At 45.8% G+C, this 27538-nt stretch overlaps 1 protein-coding gene across 1 annotated transcript; it reads right to left on the reverse strand.

Moving 5' to 3' along the window:
- On the reverse strand, window positions 1–24517 carry RIPK4 (receptor interacting serine/threonine kinase 4). The gene is made up of 8 exons (XM_074534143.1): window positions 24007–24517; window positions 14770–15061; window positions 6913–7061; window positions 6152–6201; window positions 4984–5142; window positions 4007–4113; window positions 3239–3491; window positions 1–2292 (listed from the first exon to the last, which is right to left on the reverse strand). Exons 1-8 carry the CDS (start codon window positions 24507–24509, stop codon window positions 1115–1117), a joined length of 2691 nt encoding a protein of 896 aa, XP_074390244.1. The 5' UTR covers window positions 24510–24517; the 3' UTR covers window positions 1–1114.
- Between the last annotated feature and the right edge of the window lie 3021 nt (window positions 24518–27538).

A 27538-nucleotide genomic window follows, 5' to 3' on the forward strand; every position in this document is an offset into this window, starting at 1 on the left:
GGGTCTTTAAGGTCCCTTCTAACCCATTCTATCATCACTAAACACATGATAGTTTTGTTCTGCTGTTGTTGGTCAGTGGGTTTTCAGTTGCTTTATCGACTCCAAAATACAGACAAGTTGTGGAACACAGTTTTTTTATTAATAACAGGCCACATTTGTACTTCGAAAAGAGTGAAATTAAAAGGTGTATTAAAACATACCCACTCTAAGCAATCTATTTTCTTCAGTAGAAAAAAGCATACAACAGGTAGAAATCCTATATACACAGTATATCAATTCTATCATCAGCCTCTCCAAACAGTGTTTTACAAATTGGTACAATGGTGTTAGAACAGACCATCCAGTTCCAGTCCAGTACGAATTTCAGCTCTTTACTTGCTCATTTAAGACAAACCACTAAGCACCTAATCCAGTTTACTGATCTCAGGATACTTACAAGGGAGTACTGTACATGAAGACAGCAGTGTTAAGCTTTTACTTCTGCTTAATTTTTTTTTTAATCCTGCCTTGTTACTAAGTCTGCCTCGTAAACTTTGAGTATGTGGAAATCTGTAATCAATGTCTCCATTAAAAAACGTAGCAGAAATGTGATTAACTGTACCTTAAACAGCCCTTTCCTCAACTCCTGCATTATTTTCCAGCAGACTGCTGTTGTGCTTATTCTACACTGGTGGCTTTCAGCCCAAAATATCAATGAACCACAAATCTATGCCATCTTTTTTTTTTCTTTTTACTTTGATGAAAATAATGAACCACAAATCTATGCCATCTTTTTTTTTCTTTTTGCTTTGATGAAAATAAAAAAAAGCATAATGTTAGTTCTTAAATTAGTTTGGCACATAAGAAAAAAAAAAAAGGCAGGGAGAGCACACAAGTTGCATCCTTCTCTCACAACGTCCTTGGGGAGGGGAATGTCCGGATCCAGGCAGGTTGGGCAGGCATGAAATGAGTGACAGACCATGGTAGATTGCAGCACCTGGCCTCAGTTCCACTCAAACACCTCAGTCCATCATCTGCCACCGCTGGTGAGCGCTTCCCTGCACAGCTGGAGAAGGCCCTGAGCTCCAGCAGCCTCCTCACACCAAGTCAAAAAGCACCACTGGGCACCTTTGGCTTAAGTGTCACTTAACAACACCGTAAGTGAGTTATTCCTGCTGTGCTGAGCAGGAGGGAGCGGGGCCTGACCCTTGGGTCTCGGCATGTCAGTGTGGGCCCCGTGCTTGAGGAGAACCTCCACTGCTTTGGCGTGCCCCCCTCGCGCAGCCAGGTGCAGAGCCGTGAACCCCTCGCTGTCAGAAATATCGATATTCTCCGCACTGACAAGTTCTTCCACCACCTCAGAGTGCCCATTTTCCGCGGCAAGGTGCAGCGCTGTCCTGTTTAAAGGCCCTCTGGCTAGCACGCTGGCCCTCTCATCCATCAGCAGCTTCGTTGTGGCCAAGTGGCCGCTGCGCGACGCCAAGTGCAGGGCCGTGTATCCCTCAGCCGTGGCAGCCTCCATGTCTGCCCCGTGCTTGAGGAGCAGCCTGGAGGTGCTGGTGTGGCCGGTCTCAGCGGCGATGTGCAGAGCAGTCTGCAGGAGCCCATTGCGCACGTTGACGTCCGACTCCAGGTCGATGAGGAGCCGGGCCACGCGGTAGTGACCCCGCTGGGCGGCCAGGTGCAGCGAGGTCCTCCCATCCACGGTCTGCACGTTGACGTCAGCACCGCGCTGCTTGGCCAGCAGCTTCACGATGGGCAGGTGGCCCTGCCAGGCGGCGTAGTGAAGGGGCACCCAGTCGTCCTTGCCCTTGATGTTGACGTTGACGCCTCTCCTCAGCAGGATGCGCACGATGTTCTCCTGGCCGTACTGGCAGGCTATGTGGATGGGGGCTCTGCCCTCAAAATCCACCTCGTTCAAGGATGCGTTCTTGTCAAGCAGCATTTTGGTGCTGAAGTCATCCCCGTTGTGGGCAGCAAAGTGGAGAGCCGTCCACTGGTCCTCGTCTTTGGCATTGACGTTGATTTTCCTGGCCATAATCAGTTCCACGATGCTTTTGAATTTCTTCTCGATGGCTATGTGAAGAGGGGTGGACCCTTTCTTGTTGGTGAGGTTAGGGTTGGCGTTGTACAGCAGGAGCCATTTGACACATTCTTCTTGACCTGCTTCAACAGCCAAGTGCAGAAGGCTGGAGTTCCCATCTAAAACAATATCAACATCTTGAGGCTGGAGGATCTTCATCAGCTTGCTGGTATCTCCGGATAAAATCGCCTCCGTTAGCTTCCTCTTCTGTATGTCTGTGGTACCAATATCTAAATGGATACAAGGAAGAAAATTTTTTTACCATGAAAAACATTTTACCATGATTACCATTTTTACCATGGTGGTGGAACAGTGGAACAGGTTGCCCAGAGCCCAGAGAGGTGGTGGATTTCCCGTCCCTGAACACATTCAGCTTGAGCTATTTGAAGATGTCCATGCTCATTAAATGTCCATTCCAACCCAAACTGTTCTAAGATTCTATAGAAAGGACAACACCACAATTCTGACACCCATCAAACTATACCTCCCCAGCAATGAGCTGCCTGCACAGCAATTCATACCCCTTGCTCACAGGAGTCCCAGAACATTTTCGGGTCGGATTTGGGCCCCCACTAACTCCCTTTGTTGTGGCATGAAGACCAAAGGATGTTGTGGTTCATCTCCCTGCTCTAACCACTGTTTACCTAGCAGGAAAACAGATGTCTGGGGTTTGCAGCCCTGGAATGAAAAATAAAAGTGAGGGGGTCTTTATCACAATGGCCCCAGGGGCTGCTGAGAAGGTGGCTTGAGTCCTCTCAAAAACTAAAGTCTTGAGGTTTAGGCTTAGTATAACTGAAAAAGCCACAAGCTCAGCTGACCTGACTGGGCAGTGGCTTTAATCCCATGTCAAGCAGGATGCTGGACTAGTAGTGACCTCCCTTCCAACCAACCTCTACATGACTGATTCAGTAATTGCTTTAATGGGAGTTTACTCCTTTACAAAACTAAATGAGATTTATTATTTCTCATTAGATCATGTTTGGGAACCACATAGGGTTTTTTTGTTTTGTTTTTATTTTTTTCCTTTTAAATAACTACCTCCAGTAAACAAATTTGTAGTGCTGACAGCAAGAGAAAGCAAGGCTAACAGTAATTTCCAGAATGTTATTCTACTCTCCAACCCATTGACTCCCATGCCCCAATCCAAACAACTACAAAGGAAAACCTGACCATTACCTGAACTCTCCCGTTCAAAGGAAAGGGAAAGGGATCCTCTGGATGAGAAAGCTGAATCTACAGATGAAACTCCTGAAAGCCTCTTGTCACTGGAGGCAAGTTTGGACTCAGAAGAGCTGCGGCTGAGCTCCTCAGGGCCTTCCATAGTCTGTGAAATCCCCGAATCCAACTGGGACAACAACTCTGAGAGACTGTAATCCTTAACTGATGGTAAAGCAGGCTCCTGTTTCTTCTGGGATAGTGCACAAATCCCCTTCAAGAGAAGCACACAAGCATTTTAGAAAGGTCAGCAAATAAAACTGAGCACAAGGCCCTACAGAAGAAGCATAAATTTGTTAGTTTGCAGGTAGCATTTAAGCACTGTATTAAATGAAATCTATGAATAAAGTCGCTGAATTTTTTCAGAAGCAGAGGGCAGTTTCCATCAGTACTCACAGAGCCACTAAAACCTTGTGGCTCCTCTGTCTATGATGGTTTTTAAGATCAGTCACACCCACACAGTTCCAGCCTTTATTTCCTAACTGTCCTGCTCTCCCTCCACGGAACAAGATGCACTTGTCATCTGGTTCTGTCCTGAGGTTTTCCTGAGCTGGTCCATGCCCCTGCTGTCATTTGTGCATCCCAGTCCCTCACCAAGACCCACTTCTATCGGTCAAGGTGGTGCTCAAAAGCAGCAAAAAGAAGGTTGCTTGGAACCTTCCAGGTCATAAAGGAGCCTGTTCCTCCCAAAACCCTACAAGTTTGAACAAGAAGTGAAAGAGAAAATACCTCAGGCTGCTGCTCTGGGGCATTCTTGGTGTCCAGGTCCTGAGTTATCATCTCTTTTGTGTCATCTTCTGGTTTTTCACAAAGGGCCTCTGTTTCTGAAGTGATTTCTTTAAAGAAAACAAGAGAAGGTTTTAATGCTTGGTTTTTTCAGGAGGAGAGTTTCTGAGATACCCTGCTGCCTTTCTCTATCAACTGAACTTAAAATCTCTGAGCTGCTGAGGGAGAAGAACTCCAGTGCTGACCATTCCAGTGGGCACAAGCCTGCAGCCAAGCCAAGGGCACACAGGGCTGCCCAAACAATTCATTTTCAGTCACACCAGGCTGGTGTTACACAGGGCCCACAGTGCAGGACTGGGAAATAGGAACCACTGTACTACTGGCAGATTTAGATTTTTTTTTAAAGATGGAATTCCTCATCCCTTCAGTCCTCATTCCTTGTTTGAGAAGGAGAGGGAAGAGGCAAATCTCTCCCATTCTTCTAAATGAAGCTACATCCCTCTGCACACTTGAATTCATAACAGGTGCTTTGGACAAGTTCAGACCTTTTACTGGCAGAGAAGTGACTGTACAAACTGTTTCAATACAAGAAAATAATTCCGTTTCTCAATGTACAGATTTCAAGAGCCAGTTCCTTCAATGCTTTGGTACACTGCAAACCACACCAGCTCCAGCTTGGCATATGTCCTGACACTCACTATCAGAAATAAACATCATTTCTGGCTCAATGGACCAATGGCTCAGTACAAGGGTTATTCCTGGCGTGTTTACATAACACCATCATGGTCAGACATGTCCTCAGATAATCCCTTCCTCCACAAATGAGTAAGTGGTCTGTATCATTGTCTCCACCACACAATGTGCTCTATTTACTCTGTCACAGAGCTTCTCAGCCTTTACCCCAAGGATTAGCAGAGTCCTGAGCAATAATGTGACTCACAGCAGAATAAATGGGCAGCCAAGTTAAGAGGAAATCTTACCTTGAAATGTTGGCCGCTCACCAGGATCATCTTGCCAACATTTTTGCATCAGTTTGATCAAGTTATTACATGACTGAGGTCTGGATTTGGAAACAGCAGGTAGCTCTGGGCGGTGCCCTTTAACTACTTTTACCATAATATGTAAAATGTTGTTTTCCTCTGCAAAGCAAAAGCACACAGATTTAGATGGCCCAGCAAAAGGAATAACTTCTCTTTTTTCCAAGAGCATTCAGAGTGCATTAAGCTGAAAATTTGTTTTCACACTTTTCTTTCTAGATTTCTTATCAATAGGGGAAAAATTTTGGTTGTCTTCTCCAACAAGATATTTTTAATGTAGTAACATCTGATTCTCATTTATCGTTTAAAGAAACAATTTTCAGTGAGTGTTCTTTTTCCAACCATTAAAGAAAAAGAACAAAAGGAAAGAAAAAAAACCTCAAACAGTTCTTTGCTACTTCTCTTTGGATTTCCATATCTGCTGTAAGAAAACAGAACCTCAGGTTTTATTTAGACCAGGTACCTGAACTATTCATAAAGGTGAAGGAAGAACACAAATCAAGAGGTGCAGCTATGCAGCTCCTGACTGTAAATCAATCACTGGGCTAAAAGGAATCCCTCACTGGGAGAAAAACCAATAGTAGACTGGAACTTGCTGGGACATGTTTGCTATACATAGGCCAGTCACAGACACAGGAAAGTCATAAAGAATAAACAGCTGCCTCTTGAGGTGCATTTACTGCAGGGTGGAACAAGGCTTATTCTCACAGACAGCTTTTCTTTTTTTTTTCCTTTTTTTTTTTTTAAGGAACAAATCTGTACCCACAATCTACAAATAAACTACAGAACCTCTCTACAGAGGAGCTGCCTCTGAACAACAGCAGAGCTGCCTGCCAAGGTGGCTTTGCCACACACTGATCTGAAGCTGTGCAGCAAACCCCAGCAGAAATGTGCAGACAAGGGTCCCTGCAGCAATACAGGTTCTGTTTTCATGACACAGGACAAAGGAGGACTCAAACTTGTGATCAGAATTTGAGAGCTTTAAAGTCTCTGCCACACAGGACTGTCAGAATTTGGAGGTCATGCACAAAAATCTGGGGCTGGTGGGGCAAGAAGTGTGCTTATCAATGGGAAAAAGGGGGAAAAAAATCCATGATAACTCATAACTTACCTGCAAAAGGCTTCTTCTGTGTAAGAACTCCCCAAACCACGATGGAAAAGCTATCAAAAAAATTTTTAAAAGGTAAAAATAAATCTAGAAAATCTTTTAACTAAGAAAACCTCACCAAAGTGTAATTTATTTTCCTTATCCCTCCACTTTTGCACCTAATTCAGCTGATGAACACACACACAGAGGAATGAAGCTAAGAACCATGATTTCAAAGTCTGGCTTTGGCAGGGAGGAACCTAAGGCAGCAAACACAGGGACTTGCTGGAGGCTGCCAACCACTCCACATCCACCCTGACAAAGTCAGAGAAAGCATTACAGTGGGTTTAATTTAATGCTTCTGCCCTGCAAGATGACTTAAATCAATTTAATTTAGAAGAAGAGATATCTTTTTAATCTAAAGCTGTGATTTCCTTTTCCTAAAAATCTTGCCATGAAAGAAGAGCCAAAGACCTAGTGGTGAAATCCACAGAAGATAACTCAGAATTTTGCCACAGACTCAAAAAGTAGGTCAGGATGTACCTTTAGAAGGGAAATTAAAGGTGGGCAGAGTGCCTCCCACTGCCAACAAATGATTTCAAGACCCAGGATTACCTGCAGTTTTTAAAAGGCCTCTACCTTACAAAGACTTTGCAAAACCCAAAGCAAATGTGACACATTTCAAGACAAGGCTCAAATTGGATTTAGGGGTTTCATGCTTTAAAAAAAGGCTTATTTTACAGGGTTACTAAAATAGCATTTAGGTGTTTTCATAGTTCACTAACCTGTACACATCATGTTTGGTGTCAAAACACCTGTTTTTCTCCTTGATGCGCTCTGGAGGCAGATAGGCAATGGTGCCACACAAGCCATCCATGCTGATGTCATGGGAATGAGACAAGCCATTGCACTTTGCAAGCCCAAAGTCAGAAATCTGAAGGAAAAAAAAAAAAAAAGGAGGAGGAAGAAGGTGAGAAAAGTGCATGGTACCATCAACCTTTCAAGGTGTTCACAAAATATTTTCTGCACAGAACAACAGATGCAACAGGATCACCCAACAAATACAGTGAAGGGCTGTTCAGAAATATTAAGCCAATAAAACATCTCTGGAAGCATAATGCTATGGTAGGCTTTTCTTTATGGTTAAGCTAAAGGAAGAAAAAAAAAATAAAGGCAAGCAGTTCTTGCAAGCAGCAGCATGCCAGCCCATTACACAGCAAACACAACAAACAGTCAAGACAATTTATTGTAATTTAAACCAGTCGAATTTAGCTACTGCAAACGACTTTAATGTAATTATTGGCCCTGCCACCCCCTTTCCCTACATAACCTCACAATCTATGAGGTGTTTAAATGTCTGGCTCTGCAATGAACTCTGGAGAATCACCCTTTCAGGTATCCCTGCTACACTGACCATGCCAATGAGCACCAAGCCCAACAGCAGAGCCACCAAGTGCTACAAAAACCGAAATGGAAACACACACACACCAAAAAGCCACACTGGGAACTCTTTTTGGCAGCCAGGAGATACAGCAAGTTGGTGCAGTGACGCAGGGAGCACAGCTGAAATGAGCACAACAAGTGACAGCAAGTTTATAAAAAGGACACACCTCCACTTTAATTTGAAGTGTCAGGCAAATATGCATTCATTTGCTCTCAAAGGCATACCAATCATCGAGCAAACAGATAGGGCAGGAATTTCCTTTGTCTTACTTATTTCCCACTGGACAAAAATGTCTATTATGCCAAGTGGTAATTTCAAGAAAAGTCAAGTCTTTTTGGACCACTGAGCCCACTGATTTTTGTCTACATGTCAGATAAGACTCCCCCCCCCCCTAACTTATACATTCCTTTTATCTAATAAATACTCAGGTTTTTCAATGACTCATTCCCCTTTTGATCTTCAGAGCTTCTCCTTTGAGAAAGTTTTCCCTCAAAACAACAAGCATAATTAAAAAAAAAGCTTTGTTTTTTTGTTTTTTTTTTTAATAGGCACACTTTGAGAAGTTTCTCTCTAAAGATACCACAAAACCAGTTGTAACATGTGTCCATTACTGGAAAGGGAGAAAACTGCTGCCAGCTTCAGCCTCCTGGAGAACAGGCGCATTACACAGCCAAGCAAGGAATCTCCCTATGCCATAAAACAAACAAAGCAACCCACACAGCTTCAGCAAGAACTTCTCCCATGGACAAAGAGCTCAGCAGAGGAATTCTGAGGAGCTGGAAAAGTCCTGCACCGTAAAACACAGGTATGTCCAGCCTGTTGTCCCTCTTTAATCTGTAGGGTAATGTGGGAATGACTTGAGAACAAAAAAAAAAAAAACCACATACAGGAAAAAAAAAGAAAAGGGGTAAAAAAAAAAAAAAAAAAAAACAAACAAAATTATTTGGAGGAATAGTTTTTCATCCTTGTGGAGCTACACTCTCAAGAGAGGGGTTGCTGGATTTCTCACTAAGCCAAGCATTAGAGCCCAGGAAAGCAGCAAGAAACCTTGTCCACACACCAGGTCACCCTGGAAAGAGCCAAATTGACCACCACAGGAAATCCTGCACGAGTCTGGGGCACTTGGTGCTCCACAGGAGAACAAAAGCCCAAGCCCAGCATCACAGCAGGCTGTGGTGTCAGGTTCATAAATGAACTGAACCCTGCAAGTCTGAACGGATCCGAAGCGCTGCTCTCCTTTGATTAACGTGAGGCACAGGCTTGTGTACACCTCAAGAAATCCAGGCATAATTAAAGCCACACACCTCCCTCTTTGTCTAAACAATGGCGTGTTTCCTACTGCCTGAGTTAAGAAATGAAGATGAAATGCAGACAGCAGGGTGACACTCCTGTGTTTGGAGCCACCAGCTACGGTGTGAATCTAAGGCTGGGGGCTAAGGCAGAGCTGCGCACTCCAGACAGGAAAAAATCACTCTACAAACTAAGAAACAGCTAAGGTACATAGCATACACCCTCCCTGGGCTAGCAAAATCTTCACCTTGTGGATCTGTCCCTACCTAGTGTGAAGGGCTGGGTGTTATATCAGTAATCACCTGTACAGCTGGGCTTCAATCATACCAAATTCTGCAGGAGAAAGCACTGGAAATTGAGGAATTGTTATCTTGCAGGCTGCAACAAAACGGCAACATTCTGCAGACAGCTTTTTGTGGCTTTTATTAGTTCCTCTAGGGCGAATTTTCCACACTACATGGGGTGTATTTAGTCATGCAGGCTCTTTAAACACCAGTGGGAACTGTGCAGTGGGTGGAAGATGCAGCCATTTAGCTCGCCTGGTTTGCCTTTAAATTGCTTGCCAGGCACCTTGTTCTGCAACTCCCTGGCTGGGGGAGGCACTGAAAGTGGAGCACCCTTCCCCACTCCTTCCTCCACATCCTTGCTGGTCCCTACAGCCCACCCCAGGCTCTGCCCTTCCCCTAAATTCCAAGGGAATCCACAGTCTCACTCCTCATGTTGATGCCTTGTGTAGGCTGACCTAGAACAGAGACTGGACAGAACGAAAGAATAAAACAGGGATTTATTAAAAGGATTTCCTCAATGGATACACCTTGAGCAGCACAAGAGCCCAGCCAGGGCTGCACCCAAGATGAACCAAAATGGTCACAAAAGAAACCCAGAATGAACCAAAATGGTCCCAAAATGCACAACTGGGCACAGGGTCTCTCCCTTGGATCAGTTCTGCTCCATTTGCATCTTGAAATTCATTGTCCAATTCCAGCTTTAGGTTATGCAGTCCCATCCTGCTTGTTTTTCTATTTTGGGTCTACATAGTTTATGCTCTTGGGTCTGAAATTTGTATCATTTGTCCTTGGTGCCCAGCTGGAGCAGGAATTGTTTTGTCTCCCTGCTCTGTGCACAGAGCTCACCATTCCCTTATACGAAGCCCAGACCCACACACTAAAGCAGCAGAATCTGAAACATATAAAACCTAAAACCTGAGGCACCAACATCAGTGATTTCAGGTGGGTCCCATCAAAAGCACATGTGGCAGCAGCAGGGGAGACACGGAGGCTCCACACAAAACCCACGGCGGGAGCTGGGAGAAGGGGAAGGAGCCTTGGCCAGAGCCCACGCAGGCTCTGGGCTGTTCATGTTCAGGCAGCTCTGCTCCTCCAAGGGCTGCATGAGAGCCAACACGTGAGCACCAAGCAGGGACAGGAGCTGCACGTGTTCTCCTGCCCACTTCCAGCAACGCTCGCTCTACTGAAGGGCTCCGAGATCTGAAGATTTCTATTTATTTGTTTTTATTTTTAGTTTGGTTTGATTTTTAACTCAATGCACGCAAGACTTTCTCTGCTTCTGCCATTCGTGGATCTTTCCGTACTAGTTCCTACAAAAATACTCACTTGCAAAGTTTTAGATGCTTTTTGTAATTTTTTTCTATTTTGTAATTTTTTTTTTTTTTTTTGGAAACTAGAAGAAACACTCACATAACCACAACAGCTACTACAGTCAAGCACTGCAAGGATCTAGCTCCCAGGAATAAAATGAGTGCTTGGAAAGTGCTTTTTTTTCCTGACAGGCTGACCTGAACTCTGCTCTCACCTCCTGATGTCCTGAACTGTGCACTTCGCTCCTGATGTTTTATGTCATTTTTCTGCAAGGAAAACTCAAGTACCCACTGCAATGGACTCAGGGACAGAGTTCACCAAAAGGTTTTCTGCATCAAATCTACTGGATTAATTTCTAATCTGTGCTCCAACATGCAGTATTTGTCTCTGTACAAAGCCTCTGCACTTGGATATTGAGAATGCCCCCACATTTGTCTGTGGGGTATTAGGGCGTCTGGTGGCAGGGGATGGATGTTTCCTTTGTTCGTTTTTTGTGGGGATAGGGGGAAAAGCTGTTACATTTTTTTATTCTTTGAAAATGCCTGAAATTTTAAAGAAATTAGCACGGGTCACAGATTTGGACTACTAAAAATTATGACTAAAAATGAATTCCAAATACCAACACAATGTGTGCTTCAAACCTATATCTTTATGAATAGGGTTTTTTCATGAATGCACTTCAGTTAGCTTCTAAAATAAACTTTTTTGAAACAGATTGTATTTCCATCCTTTTCCAACCTTCCCTGAAACTTTTAACTCCTCCAAACCAGTTTCAGGTGGGACATTTGTAATGCTCTTTTCAGAAGCACCACAAACAACCCAAAGCCAAACACCCATTTTAATCCACTCTGAATCTGCATTACTGTAATAGGGATGGTTTTGTTCCCTCCCCTACCACCACAATCAGATCGATCAGAGAATTGATCAAGGTGCAAACCAGCTTTGTTGGTTGGGATTAAAGAGCCATGCAACAACAGCCCTGCATGGAAACCTTGATCAGGAAGGGTAGGAAACAAGCAGAAGGGACACACAAAACAAAGGCTCTCCTCATCTGTAATAACAGGAGAGCAATTGCAGCTGATAAAGTGGCTGTGCCACCTACATCAGGCAGCCTCTGGGTATTGCTTGGACCTACAGTTAACAACCTACATGAAGAAGATTTCTGATCATGAAATTTGCCATCAGACTAGGCTGCTTCTAACTCCATTCTCAGAAATTTTGCAGCTGAAGCAAATCAAAGTGAAGACCACAGAGGCAGCACCATCAGCACAGTATACAACACAGCAGCAAATTTCACATTGGTTTAAACTGGAGAACTGGGGAGGGGAAGAAAAGCAACTACAGAGAGCTTAAACCAGTGCACAGCTGACAGCAGCTCATTCTCCTTCAAGTTCCTTAAAACCAAAATGTAGGAGGTGAAAAACAGCTGGTCAGACTTATCTCTAAAAACCCAGGCTGGATAGTGAGAGAAACAAGAGCTTAAAAATAAGGTTTTCCCCCAAAAGTATTAAGCTGCAGGTTGGCTTAATTTTTAACACCTGAATAAAAAGTAACACTCTTGACCACGAGATTTTGGAAGACAGGAGAGCTGTGAAGCAGCAACAGAGATCACGAGGGCATGGCAGCTGGCAACAAGCTGGGCATGAGATTTCTGCACGTGGTGGAGGTGTTTATTCTCCACCCAGGGCCCAGCAGAGAGATCACATTGCAGCAGGGAAGGAGCAAACTCCCAGCCCACGAGGGCAGCGCTGGAATGTGGCATTGCTTCCCCCGTGCCAGCGATTGCCACATCACAGCAGCTCAGGGGACACATCCAGAGTGTGTGTGGAGGGCAGCAGAGCTGAGGAGTGAGCTCAAAAGATGTGGGTGAGCAAAGAAATAGATGTCAGCATGTAAATATTGGAAGATGGGATATGCGGAAGACTGGATATGAGGAAGACTGGAGAAAGGGAGGATCTTGGTGGTACAAATAAGAGAAAAAGGCTGGCATGGAGGACAACAAAGCCTGCCTGGGTATGGAATAATCCTGCCAAGGAAAGCACAGTGTTTAAGCAAACAAGATGGAGCAGGACATGGCAGGGAAGGGAGCTCCCAGCATGAACTCACAAGGGAGGATGGATGTGTGCACCTTCCAAAAACCAGCAAACCTTTCTCTCTACACTTTACACACAAACACTTAAAAAATCACCAGGGAATCCCCCAATGTGCCTTTGGTAAAGTCAATATCTGTCTATCTATATCCCTGCGCATCCTCCTAATTATCCTCCCAATTCAGCCCAGGCTTATGTAATGGCCAGGCTTTATGATATGGAGGCACCCACTTGATGATAAGTTGTGCTCAGCAGCACTGCCTGAGTCACCAGCCTCACTCAGGGCTTTGCAGTGAGCACAGCACTCGTAAAAGGAGCAGGGTGTGTTTGCATTTAACTGCAGCATGGCACAGCAGCATTTCCAGGGCTCTCCTCTGGAAGACTGACTGCTTCCTGGCTCAAGGGCAAACAGTTTGTAAAAGTCCTCCCTACCTACAAACTCTTCTTTTGCAGTCTGCAACGTCTCTTCGCTCACCTTAGGATTCTATTAGGGACAGGTCACATACTAAATTAATGCTGACACTTAAAAACACTTCAATCAGCAGCTCCCATTAGCCTTCCAGCAAGAAAATGCACATTAAATCAAGCTGCAGGGTCTGAAATTTAATTGTAAATTTCAGGTCACACAAAGAGAAGGTTCGGGGCCACATTTTTAAAGGGAAGGCGCCTCACAGAATATGTTCATCTCTCATTCTGCATATGGGTTCCTGTGCCTGCTCTGCTTCTTGGAGGGCTCTCCAAGATGCCTGTGGGTGTAAAAGACTGCTGGCTGGAAAAGGTTTGGATTAGACCATTCCATTCTGGACTCCATGGAAAGGAACTGAAGACACTGATGTGTTTTGTACAGAAGCACATCAGTGTTGTCAGCAATGACTTCACCAGGGACTTTTCTATTTTTGTACATCTTGCACTTTGCCCCCTCGTGTTACATCACCACCCAGATATGGGCCATGCATCAGGCACTTCAACCTCCTGAAACAGTGAGAAAAACAGAGCCTTGCTATCTGGACTCATGGATGAGTCAAGAATCAGGAATTTAAGAAGTTATGCAAGCAAGCATGAACTTTTAAGTAAATAAATACTTAGCAAAGGTCTCTCAGCTCTATTGTGTGAGAACAGGCTTTCAACAGTTGAAATCCTGATGTTATGGTCATAATAGCATGACCACCTGCAGATGCCTCCTACCTCAGAAAGAAAATCCTTCTAAGAAATAAATGACTAAGAGGCCTAGTAAAAAAGCTGAGACCGTCACAAGTGCAGCTTCATTAGTGGCACACACCTCTTAAGGCTCCAACCCTACCATGACATCAGGAAATCTGTCTTTATTTAATGAAAACTTCATTTTTAGAATGATACAGGGAAGACCAAAAGCACTTGATCCGTGAGCAGATAGATTATGGCACTGCTAAAAAAAATTGAACACTAAAAAAATATAACAGGAAAAAAAATTGTATTTCAGTCTCTGTGCTCTCTAAAAAGAAAGTTGAGAAGGCAAGCACAACCTCCTTGGTCCAGCTGACCACAGAACCTCCAGCAGAGAAGGCTAACAGGTTTGCCTGTTTACTCTGGAAATGGATAACGAAAATAATTTCATGCTGTTACAGCCACAAAAGAAATTCCTTTCAGTGACCTGTGGCACGCATGAACAGTCAGGACAGAGATCCTTCCTCACTGTACATGCCCTGAGCAAATGGAAATGAGCTGCCTCTGGGAAGGCTTCTCTAGGCTATAGCTGTAAATGAGATTGTGCATTTAGTGGCGCAGACAAAGACCCAGAACAAGGCAATCGTAGCAGCTGTGGAAGTGGCAGAGATGATTTAGAGGTTCACACCACTTTTCTCCCCCTTGTTCTCAAAGAAATTTGTGGTTCTGAGACCTAATGGGTCCTGCTAGAGTTCCTGAATGCAGTTAAGAGATGCAGTTCCTGAACTGAGATGCAGTTCCTGAGCTGCATCCTTCTAAAATTTCAGGGGTTTTCTCACAAGTTCCCTAACCACACCTCTATTTATGTACTAAAATAAAATGCATAAAATGGTGCATAAACCAGGTGCATTTCTTTAAGGGCTCTATCAGGGTGGATTTTAACATGGGAATCAGAGGTGTTGGCTCAGTGAGCATTTCTCTAATTCCAAAGGAACGCTGCTGCTTTCTCTCAGCCTTTTTGCACCTGGGGGACCATCCAAAGCTTGGACACCCTGGCACAGAGCATCCAGTGCATACCTTGACGTGGTAGTGGGCATCCAGCAGGATGTTTGCAGGCTTGAGGTCCAGGTGGAGCAGGGGAGGGGACATGCAGTGCAGGAAGTTCATGCCCACCGCGGTCTCGTGGATGATGCGGAAGCGCAGCTCCCAGGGCAGGGGCTCGGAGGCCAGCAGCTTCTCCAGGGACCCTGTCTCCATGTATTCCATCACCAGGCCCACTGGCTCTCTGCAGATGCCATAGACAGGGAGGATGTAGCGAAACTTTGCCATTTCCATCTTCCTGGCTTCTTCCAGTAACTCCATGCGCTCCCTGGGTGGAAGAGAGAGGGAGGTGAAGGATGGAGCAGCAGCTTCTCCTCAGGCCAAACAGCACAAAATATTTCTTATAAAACCCAACACACCTTTCACATCATCCCCTGGCTGACCCCTGCTGCATCTCACCAGCCTGAACCCCTGAACATCTTTCCCAGGTGTATTTCCATATTTACTGATTTGGGGGTTTATGCTTTCAATGGTTGGCTGTGGAAGGAAGAGGTTTTACAGTGACTTCTGTGAGCCAGAGAGAAGTTTGATAAGAGGATCCATGTTTACCCCTGAAAGAATTTTCTACCAAGGTTGTTGACATAGAAACCAAGAAAGAAGGATAAATAAGAGAAACCTGCAACTGCCTATTCCAAAGAACACTTGGTTTGTCTCTCATGAGCAATGAGTAAAGTGTAAACTTATGAGTTTTGTAAGAATGTACAAAAAGCATGCACGCTATAATAAAAATTAATAATTAACGGAGCATTTTCTAAAAAAAACCCAGAATTTTCTGTTTCATTAAAATAATATTTTTTAAAAAAAGCTCAATTTCTGCTTGGACCAGATCCAGTTCATTGAGTGAATTAAGAGAATAAAAATTTAAAACAGTTTGAAGCCTTCTGGAAATGGAGTGTGTTGCTTTGTATTGTCTCTGTCTCAGCTAGGACCGTAGGCAGCTCCCAGCTGCAGAAGCACAGGTGAGCCCTACACTTCTACAGTGTGAATATCCTGAGTGCAAAGCCCATCTGCCTGCTCTGATGGTGGTGCTGTGCTGCTCAGAAGGAGGATGATACACTTAGAGCCCAGATTTACACTGCTGGAGATCCTTGGGCTGAAGTAATTAACTTTTGGTGAGTCACAAGGCTGTGTTAATCAGAAGAGAAGCCAGACAGCATCTCTTCAGCAGCCCTGCTGGTGCATCCTGAGTGCTCACAGAGCCAAACCATGGGAGAAGAATCCTTGGACCCACCATTGAGGGGAGCAAACTGCTGGCTGTAACCAGGGGGACACAACACAACAAAAGCCTCCCAAAAATACAGCTCTGACAAATCCAAAACTGCACTCACTCAGCCCCAGCAGGTGCCCAAAACTCCCAGCTCACCATTTTCAGTGATGTAACAGGCCTGGGCCTGGCAGCTGTAATGAGCACCCCGGGTTGTTTACAGGTCACTCCAGCCTGACCCTGCACTGGGGTAAGTGTTACTCAGTCCCAGCTGCAGCCACCCAGGGCAGGACCCTTAATTGCTGTGCTTTTCTTCTGCACCTCACTCACAGCCTTCTGCAGCAGCCCACAGGACCTCAGGTTGGAAAGAGGACACAAGGGTTCTGTCCCCAGGCTGGCTGTGCCCACAAAGAGAGGCCACACTTGATGGTTTAAAGACCCTTCAATCTGTAAAAACTGCATTATCAGTGATTATGAACCCTGCCCAGAGGAGCTTTGAGCACTGACACATCACTGCTGCTGCCACAGATCCACAGAAGAGGGCACAGGGAGGTCAGACAGGTAAAATTTCCTGAGCAGACCCTCTCTTATTACACAGCAGCTCCTGCAATGCACCCAAAGATGTGCAAGCTATCTAATGGACAACAGTACCTGAAGTAAAAGGGACAAAGTTTGTACTGTGTGCCACCAACAAGTGATGCCAGTTACCAGTGTGGGAGCCTCATGGCAGAGCCCCAGCTCAATCAAAACTGTTTTGGTTTTAAAATTTCAAATCCAAGCCCAGCTAGTGGCATTGTGCACTTCTAAAAGGAGAAATCACTAAGTCCAGCCTGCACATAGCTGAGACTTTTCTTCTCATGTGTCCCCCAATGCCTGGATGACCTGGGAGAAGCTGAAGCACAGCCTGTGAGGGACTCTCAGATTTTGGGAGCTGTCATTTAGCCATCAGACTGGGCAGCAGGGCATTCCCCAAGGCTGGCAATGTGGTCTGCAGCCTGCTGCAGGTAACATTTCCCACCAGGACCCAGCCAGGAGCAGCAAACCCATTTCAGAGGCAAGATCAGGCTGAAAAATGGCTTAAAGAGGGACATACATGCAGAGAGACAAACAGAAAAGAGAAATATTTTCCATTAATCATGTTACGCAGAGAGAGAAACAAAAAAGATAAGAGAAATCTTTTCCATTAACCATGTTGGCTCCTGCTGCTCCCTACAGCAACTCTCTTGTGAAATAATTGCCTTTGCAGACAAGTCCCCAGTTTGCTCTTTGGCACGCTGGAAGGGAGCGCCCATGAATAACACAACCAACTCCTTGCCCCCAAGCCACACGCAGAGCCAGCATAATTCACCTGAGCTGGAGTCAGGGATGTAAAATACCTGTCTGAGCCCTCCCAGGCAAGGCAAGAGTCCAGCAACAGCCAAGGTCTCACAAGAGCCACTAGACTCATGTTCTCAGGCTAGCAACAGCCTCAGAGAGCATCGCCGAAAGTGCAGATTGGCTGCTGGAAACGGGGCGTTTGCTAAAAAACCTGAATTTTCTGTTTCATTAAAATAATGGCTTTTTTTAAAAAGCTCCATTTCTGCTTGGACCAGAGTGAATTAACAAAATAACAGGTGAGTGCCCTCTATGTAATTTGCCTTTTTAAAGCCCCCATGCAACAATTACCACCCTTAGCACTTTCCCATACCCAGAGCATTCAAAACCCAACCAGCCAGAGGCCTGGCACAGCCTTCCAAAGCACCCCTGTCACCTTCTGAAAGCAGAAAGGGAAAGAAGAAAAAAACCCAGAATTCTCTCTTTCATTAAAATAATGGGTTTTTTTTAAAAAGCTCCATTTCTGCTTGGACCAGACCCAGTTCATTGAGTGAATTAACAGAATAACAGGCGAGTGCCCTTTGTGTAATTTGCCTTTTTGAAGCCCCTATGCAACAATTACCACCCAAAATAATGTTTTTTAAAAAACTCCATTTCTGCTTGGACCAGATCCAGAATTTTCTGTTTCATTAAAATAACGTCTTTTTTAAAGAAAGCTCCATTTCTGCTTGGACCAGAGTGAATTAACCAAATAACAGGCAAGCGCCTTCTATGTAATTTACCTGTTTAAAGCCCCTATGCAACAATTACCACCCTTAGCACTTTCCCATACCCAGAGCATTCAAAACCCAACCAGCCAAAGGCCTGGCACAGCTTTCTAAAGCACCCCTGTCACCTTCTGAAAGCAGAAAGGGAAAGAAGAAAAAAAACCAGAATTCTCTCTTTCATAATAATAATGGTTTTTAAAAAAAGCTCCATTGCTACTTGGACCATATCCAGTTCATTGGGGTGAGTGCCTTCTATGTAATTTACCTGTTTAAAGCCCCCATGCAACAATTACCACCCTTAGCATTTTCCATACCCAGAGCATTCAAAACTGAACCAGCCAGAGGCCTGGCACAGCTTTCAAGCATCTTTCCAAAGGACCCTGTCACCTTCTGAAAGCAGAAAAGACAAAAGCAGCAAAGGGAGCCAAGGCAGTCATTAGGAGCACGCTCGCATGAACGCCACTAACACCAACAGCTGGTTAGGGCAAGATCTCCTGCAGCAGGCAGAGATCAAAGGTCTCTCCCCTCCCTTCCCTTCGCCCTGAGGATGCCACCGGCGCTGGGCACAGAACGAGGCAGTCCTGGAACCCCAACACTGAGCGCTGCCCCCGGAGCGCATCCCGCGCATCAAAGGATGCAGCAAGGATGGGGATGGGACTGCTCCGGTATTCTGAGCTCAGGAGTTATCCCAAGCTATCCAAAGGGAAGGAAAAGCAAAGCTCCTGATGGGGTTTCTCAGTCCAGAGATGTAGGTTTAAGCCTGGTTTTTATTTTGTACCCACGCAGGTGAAGAATTGGGATTATCACCTCTAGGAGCCTTGTCTCCGCTCACCTCTCACTGCAGTGAGGTATCCTAATTTTATTGTAATAAAGGAGAAAGAAAAAAGGGAAAAGAAGGAGGAAAGAGGAGGAAAGAAGAAGGAAAAGGGGGGAAAAGAAGGGGGGAACAGAGAGAACAGGGGGAAAAGAAGGGGCGGGGAAAAAATGGACAATGAAAAATGGACAAAAAGGGGGGAAGGAAAAAGAAAAAAGAAAAAGAGAAAAAAAGCAAAGAAAGAGAGAAAAAGGAAAAAAGGAAAAAAAAGGAAAAAAGGAAAAAAGGAAAAAAGGAAAAAAGGAAAAAAGGAAAAAAGGAAAAAAGGAAAAAAGGAAAAAAGGAAAAAAGGAAAAAAGGAAAAAAGGAAAAAAGGAAAAAAGGAAAAAAGGAAAAAAGGAAAAAAGGAAAAAAGGAAAAAAAAGGAAAAAAAAGGAAAAAGAAAAAAAGAAAAAGAAAAAAAGGAAAAAGGAAGAAAGAAAAAAAGAAAAAAGAAAAAAGAAAAAAAAGAAAAAAGAAAAAAAGAAAAATAGAAAAAAAAGAAAAAAAAAGAAAAAAAAAAAAAAGAAAAAAAGAAAAAGAAATGTTACACCCAGGACAGCTGAGGTCATGTAAATGATGGGCTGCACACACTTTCTCCTGTAAATATTACCAGGAGACAGGGGCCCACACATCAAGAGCTCCAGCACTGGGTCTAGTGCCAAAAGAGCACCTCTGTCCCAAAAGTCAGCACAGATCAGTCACTTTCAAAGCAATTAGAGATATTACCTGAATGGGAGCCCTCCAAAGAGCTGTCTGCTCCCACTCCACATCAGACAGACAGGGCTGCATTCCTTGGATGCTCCTGCAGACACACAAGGGCCTCTCCTCTTGCCCACTGCCCCAGTCCCCAGGGCCCAGCCCTTGTCCCACAAACCCTGCCACAGGAACAGCAGGAATTACAGCTGGGCCTGCATTTGCATGGATCCAATCTTCATGCCCTAGAGATAACACTGCTGTAAAACTACAACCTTAGACTCACCAGGCAGTCCTTGCAGTTTTATATTCCCCCACCACCACCATCGCATTTCCCTAATGCAGTCTGAGACTGAGCAGTTAAAAGTTGCTCCAGAGAAACCCAAAAATTGCTCCAGAGAAGCTCAAAAAATTGTAATTGGGGCCATTTGTGTGAGGCACCTCCAGACACAGAGCAGCCAGGGGAGATCCAGCCCTGCTCTGCAGTCAGGAATTGCAGCTCCCTCTTCACAAGGTGCTGGTGGTGCAGATGGGGGTCCATCAAATTACACCACCCCTGAATATCCGCAGAATTCCTTTCCCCTGCATCATGGCAGAGGTTTGGAGAGCACACAGAGGCCTCTGCTCTGCGGGGTTCATATTTAACAATTTCCACACTGCTGACTTGCAGAGAAAAATGTGAATATGAGACAGAAAGCACTGTGTGGTCAGGGCAGAATATTGGGGTGGAGGGGGGGAAAAAGGAAGAAAATCCCTTTTTTCAGGTTGACAGCTATCAGCCCTGCTAACAGATCTGTGCAGTTCTGGTAGCAGAGGATTACAGGACAGCCAGGCTCTCCCCAACTCTTTAAGGAGAACAAAGTGACTCTTAGGTTCTCCCTACAGAAGAGACATTCATTCACCTAAATAAATGCAGCATCCACTACCAGCAAGGCATTTCTAAAACCTCCTCAACATCAAAGTCCTGCTCCATTCCCAAATCCAGGATGTGCAGAAGGAGAAATATGTAGGGCTTTGCTTGTTTTTTGGTTTTTTTTCCCCTAATCAAGAATTTTTTCCACCTCCACAGCCTGTAGTCATCCTATGGCCAACACCTCCAGTAAAGTTCCCCCTCCAGGAAATGTTACACCTTACAGCCAGCACGTTTATGTGCAGCAGAAGAAATCAACAAAGGATTTTGTTGATTTTGCCACTGTTTTTCTCCAGACCACACCGATAAAGAGAAGAGACGTCCACTGCAAGTCCTGGGGGAGAGGCTCCTCCACCCTTCTGGTCACAAAATTCTTTAGTTTGGATTTACCTTGAACTTCCCCCTGCTGAGAGCATCCTGAGTCCCAGGAGAGAAAGGAGATCTCAGGAAAGTGGGAGCAAATAAGGAGTTAGCAATGGAATTCGGCTGGAGTGTCTGAGAGGGCTTGGGCTTAAAGGTAAAAAACACTCCTGGCTCTACATTCAGTTTTTCTTCTGCTTGAGGCCACTTGGCTCTGTGATGTGATAATTGGCAAGGGAATTACTCCAAAACTCTCACTGTCTGCAGAAACACGGCAAGAGAGACTCCACAGGGTATTACCACCACCAAGCCATTACAAACGGGGTTTTAATGTGGTACCAAATAAATACATCAGAAAAAGCCTCTGTGCTTTTCACTTAATGTTTCTGATACCACCGGCAATTCTTCTAACTCTTCACAGGGTTCCAAGAAACAGCTAGTCAAGTTAATCTGCTGGATTAACAATCTAATTACACAGGCTTGTTGCAACCTGCCAGCTGAAGAGGCTGTGTTTGATTCTGTCTGTGCCCCCCACCATTTGAATAGCACAGGTTTATTAGAAAAGTTTTGGGTAAAAAGTCTCAGCATAACCATCTCCTGAAAGGGGTTTGATAGAACAGCCCAGGAATCAAAGGAGAAATTAAAAAAAAATATTTTAAAAATCAGTTTACATGTATTTAGCAGGGGCAGCTCTTTCAAAGGGCAGGGACACTCCAATTTCTTATCAATGCTCTCCTCAAGCATCTGAAGCACAGATTCTGCAGTAAAATAAATTAGTGCTTCAAGGAGTGGTTTATTAAAATCAATCAGAAGCTGCAGGAGCCCTATGGCCTTAAAGTTCCCAAATTCTCAAGGCATTTTTTGCTTACTGAGCTGCATGTTTGTATGGTCTTCCAGCATTTGCACACTTCACAGCCATGGAGGGACAGGTGGCTCTCTACTGCACATGGTATATATTAATATAGAGATCTGATAGCAAATCTCAAAACAAATTATTAAATATTAAACTAATAAATAAATAATAAAATTAATTACTAGTCATATTAAAATAGGTGACAGCATCCTTTGTCTCAGAGTGGAAATTAACTTTCAGAGTAAATTTCAAGATGTAAACAAAAAATGAAAAGTTCTAGCTTATTTTTCAGACATGTTTTAATCTTAACTTCAAAATTAATCAGCCACGGTACTATTTTGATCAATAAGCATCAAACCTGAAATCTCCTTTAAGGTTTTAATAGCAGGGGGCTTGCACATTAGCACAATAAAATACACTGTGCAAGTTCAAGGTCTTTTCCATTTTATTCACAGACAGCAGTTAGCCTATGCTTATCGTAAACTCTCCTTCTCCAAAGGACATTTAATTTCATTTACTGCACTTCACAAGCCATGCCTACTGCAAAGTCAGCAATCCACATTCTGGAAAAGATGCTCAACTACCCGAGAAATCCTGCAGAAGATGGGTTTACAAAGGTTTTCAGTCTTGGGCTGGCTGATCTCCCTCCTTCAGCAGGAAAGGGACCAACAGGAAACCTTTTGTGACCGAGCCAACCCACGTCTCAAAAACTGAACTGCAGAATCAGCTTGCAAGCTGGTGGAGATCCCAGAGATCAAGTGGAGCTGGGAAAGCTCCAGGAACACGACTTGGGGGTATTCACCTCCCTGTGCACAGAGGCTGAAGCCACCACTGTCCCTAAAACACAGGGATGTTGCTAAAGCTGCACCTGACAGAATTCCCCTCCTGGAAAGGAGACCTGCACTCCATAGCTCCCGTCCCTGGAGGTGCTCAGGGGCACCTTGGATGGGGTTTGGAGCAATCTGGGGTAGTGGAAGGTGTCCCTGGTCATGGCAGGGGATGAGCTGTAAGGTCTTTCCCAACCAAAACCCATCTGTGACTCTGCAATCACAGTGTGAGAGCAGCACAGCCCATCGTCCTCACCGAGTGACAGAGGGCAGGGGAGTCCCGCCGTGGGGCACCTTCACCTGCACTGCAGCACACAACACACCTGCACGGCCTCATCCTGAGCAGACAGACACACGGACAAGCGCTGCCCCTGCCCTGGGGCCGGACACATTGCCTAGCCCGACTCCTTTCAGCGCCCCAAAGACACCAAACCCGCGGCTCCACGCCCGCACCCCAGCATCCCAACCACATCAGCCACAACTCCTGCACCTGGCAGCCAGACCTGGCTCTATCCAAGCCCCTGCATCCCAGACACATTCCCAATCCTCCTGCCCTTCCCTTCCCGGTGCGGTCGGTGCCTGCTGGGGCCGCAGCGGGTCCGTGCAAGCCGGCACACGCAGAGCCGGGCAGGGCAGGAATGCTTTCCGCATGGCTCCGAGGGACAGGCGGGCATTGGGGCGGTTCAGGGTTCCCAGGGAACTGCCAGGACATTTGGGGCATTCCATAGTGCCCAGGGAACACGCAGGACATTTGGGGTATTTCATGCATACCAGGGAACACGCATTTGGGGTATTTAATGGTTCCCAGGGAACCCGCAGGACACTTGGGATATTTCATGATTGCCAGAGAACCGCCAGGACATTTGAGGTATTTCATGCATCCCAGGGAATACGCAGGACATTTAGGGTATTTCATTGTTCCTAGGGAACACGCAGAACATTTGGGGTATTTCATGATTCCCATGAATCCAACCGGCAGAACCGGCAGGACATTTGGAATATTTCATCCATCCCCGGGACCAGGCAGCACATTTGGGATATTTCACGCATCCCAGGGAACACGCAAGACATTTGGGATATTTCATGATTCCCAGGGAACATGCAGGACATTTGGGGTATTTCATGCATCCCAGCGAATGCGCAGAACATTTGGGATATTTCATTGTTCCTAGGGAACAGGCAAGACATTTGGGATATTTCATGCATCCCAGGGAACAGGCAGGACATCGGAACTCCTAAATTCAGGATATTTGGGGTATTTCATGGTTCGTGCTGTTGGTTGTGACACGGGCAGGGCTGCACACCGGGAGCGCTCGCTCGCCCCGCAGCTCCCCAGCCGCGCATCCGCGGGGTGACCGAGGGCTCGGAGCGCTTCTTTGGGAATAATCCCTCGTCCCCACAATATCCCCATTCCCTTTTCCCCCCTTACTTCTCATCCACATGCAGGCTGGGCGAACACTTGATGGCGAGCCACGTCTTCCAGTGGAGATGCCGCACCTTATACACCTGCCCGAACCCCCCGGAGCCGATCTTCTCCCAGCTGCTGAACTCGCTCTCCTCGAAGGTTCTGAGCAGCCCCATGGCCCAGGGGGAGCCGCCGTGGCCCGCTGTGTCCCTCGCCATGGCCGCGCCGTGTGCCCGGAGCCGCCCGGCCCGCGGAGCGCAGCGCCGCCGCTGCCGCCCAGGTGAGTGACTCAGGTGTGCCCGGGCTGCCGTCACTTCCTGGGCCGGGCCCGTGGGTGGGTTCTGCACGGCTCCTTTTGCTGTCCCGGGACAGAGCAGAGGGGCAGTTCCAGGGTTGGAGCAGCCCCGGGGCGATGCTCGTGTCCGGAGCGATGGGGCGGGAGGGGAGCGCACGCTGCTGAGCTGGGACAAATAAACTGTGACAAATAAAGTGTTAAATAAAGGAGAGGGGAGCGCCAGCCGCGTCATTCCTGCCTTTTCTCCTTCATTCCTGCCTTTTCTCCTTCACTCCTGCCATTTCTCCTTCACTCCTGCCTTTTCTCCTTCATTCCTGCCTTTTCTCCTTCACTCCTGCCTTTTCTCCTTCACTCCTGCCATTTCTCCTTCACTCCTGCCATTTCTCCTTCACTCCTGCCTTTTCTCCTTCATTCCTGCCTTTTCTCCTTCACTCCTGCCTTTTATCCTTCATTCCTGCCTTTTCTCCTTCATTCCTGCCTTTTCTCCTCTATTCCTGCCATTTCTTCTTCACTCCTGCCTTTTCTCCTTCATTCCTGCCTTTTCTCCTTCATTCCTGCCATTTCTTCTTCACTCCTGCCATTTCTCCTCTATTCCTGCCTTTTCTCCTCTATTCCTGCCTTTTCTGCTTCATTCCTGCCTTTTCTCCTTCATTCCTGCCTTTTCTCCTTCATTCCTGCCTTTTCTCCTCTATTCCTGCCTTTTCTCCTCTATTCCTGCCTTTTCTCCTTCATTCCTGCCTTTTCTCCTCTATTCCTGCCTTTTCTCCTTCATTCATGCCTTTTCTCCTCTATTCCTGCCTTTTCTCCTTCATTCCTGCCTTTTCTCCTTCATTCCTGCCTTTTATCCTTCCCCTGCGGGTCCCTGTCCCTCCATCCCCTGATCCGTGCATCCATCTCAGCCTGGAGTGCGGAACTCCGGCCAGCCTGCCCCAGGCTGCTGTCTGTCTGTCTGTCCTGGCACGCTCTGAAGCAACAGATTTTCCTCTCTGAGAAGGTATTGCTGAGAACTCAGACACCTCTAGGTTTTAGTTGCCAGTGGGATTTGAAGCTTTGATGATCCCAGTGCTATATTTCTGTGCCTGGATCCCTCTGGGGATCTAATTGCAGGGACCACAGAACCCCCAGAATTGTTTTGTTTGCAAAAAACGTCTGAGATCATCAAGTCCATCCTCTGGACAATCTCCACCTTGTCACTAAACCATAGCACCAAGTGCCATCTCCAATTTCTTGAGCACCTCCAGGGATGGGGGCTCCCTGGGTAGTCCTCCCAATGCCTGACCACCCTCTCAGTGAAGAAATTCTGCCTGACTCCAGCCTAAACCTCCCCTGGTGCAGCTTAAGGCTGTGGCCTCTCATCCTGTGCCTTGTTCCCTAGGAGCAGAGCCCGAGCTTCCCTGGCTGCCCCTCCTGTCAGGGAGTTGTAGAGAGTGAGAAAGTCCCCCATGATCTTCATTTTCTTCACATTAAACTCCCTCGGCTCCCTCAGCCACCTTTCATTGGTCTGACTCTCTAGATCCTTCACCATCTCCTTTGCTCTTCCCTGGATACACCTCAATTTCCCTAAATATGAATTTTGGGGCCCAAAACTGGACCCAGGATGGGAGGTGTGGCCTCAGCAGTGCCCAGCACAGAGGGACAATCTCTGCCCTGGGGGATCCCCACGCTATTGCTGACACAGGCTAGGTGCCCTTGGCCATGTGGGCACACCTGGGCACACCTGGGCACACCTGGGCACACCTGGGCACATCTGGGCACACCTGGGCTCGTGTCCAGCTGTGACTCAGACCACTGGGTGCAGGGTCTCACCCTGAGATGCTGCATTTGGAAGGAAGGAAGGAGCCTGCACCCCTTGGTGTGTGACAGGATTGGTGAAGAGGCTGTTCTGACCTGCATCACAACCTTCACACCACCTATCACGGGTCTGAAGGTTAATAAAGCTGGCCTTTGTTTGTTACTCTGAGTATCAGACTCGAGGGGATTGTTCTAGGCAGGCAGTGTGTGTCATTTAATCTGCCAGGTTGGGCAATAGATAGAGGACAATGTGTTTTAAAGCCAGGATAATAGCAGTTCTTTGCAAAGCTCCATTTAAAAAAGAGTCTACAAAGACATTTAATTACTTTCAAAAGGCACAGGACATGAAGCCTGTTCTCAAGGCTTTATTCCACATGGATTTCTTCCTGCTTAATTTACTCTGGATTAAACTAAACAATGGTTTGCTCTGAATGAGAACGTCTTTGTATAAATAAATCAGGAATAAGAAAGAGCTGTGTGCAGGGACAAGCCCATGGGTCACCTCTGTGACCCAACAATGCACCTCTATCTGCTCTCCTGCTCCTGGATATCATCCTGGCCTGTTCCTTGCTTTTATTTGGGATTCAGCTCTCAGTGGGTCAGCCTGGAGAGTGTGCCATGCTCTCAAGGAGCTCTGCTTAAACTGAAGGGATTTGGAGAACTACGGCCCTGGAATTTCTGGAAGAGTGCACAACTTTGTTCACAGCAGATATTTTTAATTCCTCTAATGATACATTGTCATTCAAACCCCTGTTTCACTGGGCAGATGGTGAAAGTGAAGCAAGACAAAGCCCAGCTTGCATTTAGCTGGCAGCTAAATTTAACCAAAAAGTGAATTCTTCACCTTCTGCCTCCACTGTGATTTGAGAATTAATTCAACAAACACCAAGCAACAAAGGAGACAGAGCTCATGACAGAATATGGAAAGAGCTCATCTGAGAGAATTTCAATTATTTAAATGCTTTCAAAAGGGCTAGGCCTAAATAAAATTCACATTTAAGGTGCTTAGAGGACTGGCCTCCCAGGCTCTGAGCTTTTTCCTGATGCAGTGTAGGAAGGCTGGAAAAGGACACCAGAAGGACTTGTCTTCCAGAGGCAGACAAAGAAGCCATCAAGGGAATTCCAGAGCAGTCAGGTCACTGAATAAAAATGAATAAATAAATAAATAGACTCAATAACTAATTAAAAATTTAAAACATCCTAACAGTTGGTCAGGCTGACAAACAACAGTGAGCACCAGGTTTATTGAGAACAAATCTCGTGCCTAATTTATCTTTTTTGTGGCAAGATAACCTGTCTCATATAATTCCTTTTCTCCTGTGAGTGTATATTAGCAGGGGCAGCACGGAGAAACTCTGTTCTTATTCTGCTTTGTTGTCTTGCAGTATTTCCCAGTCCTTTCTGAGAACAGGATCCAATCCAGTGCTTCAGCTTGGTCTTTTTGGAACAAAATGCTTCTAAAGGATTGCT

Source organism: Zonotrichia albicollis, chromosome 2 (assembly GCF_047830755.1).
Source record: "Zonotrichia albicollis isolate bZonAlb1 chromosome 2, bZonAlb1.hap1, whole genome shotgun sequence".
Taxonomy (NCBI): Eukaryota; Metazoa; Chordata; class Aves; order Passeriformes; family Passerellidae; genus Zonotrichia; species Zonotrichia albicollis.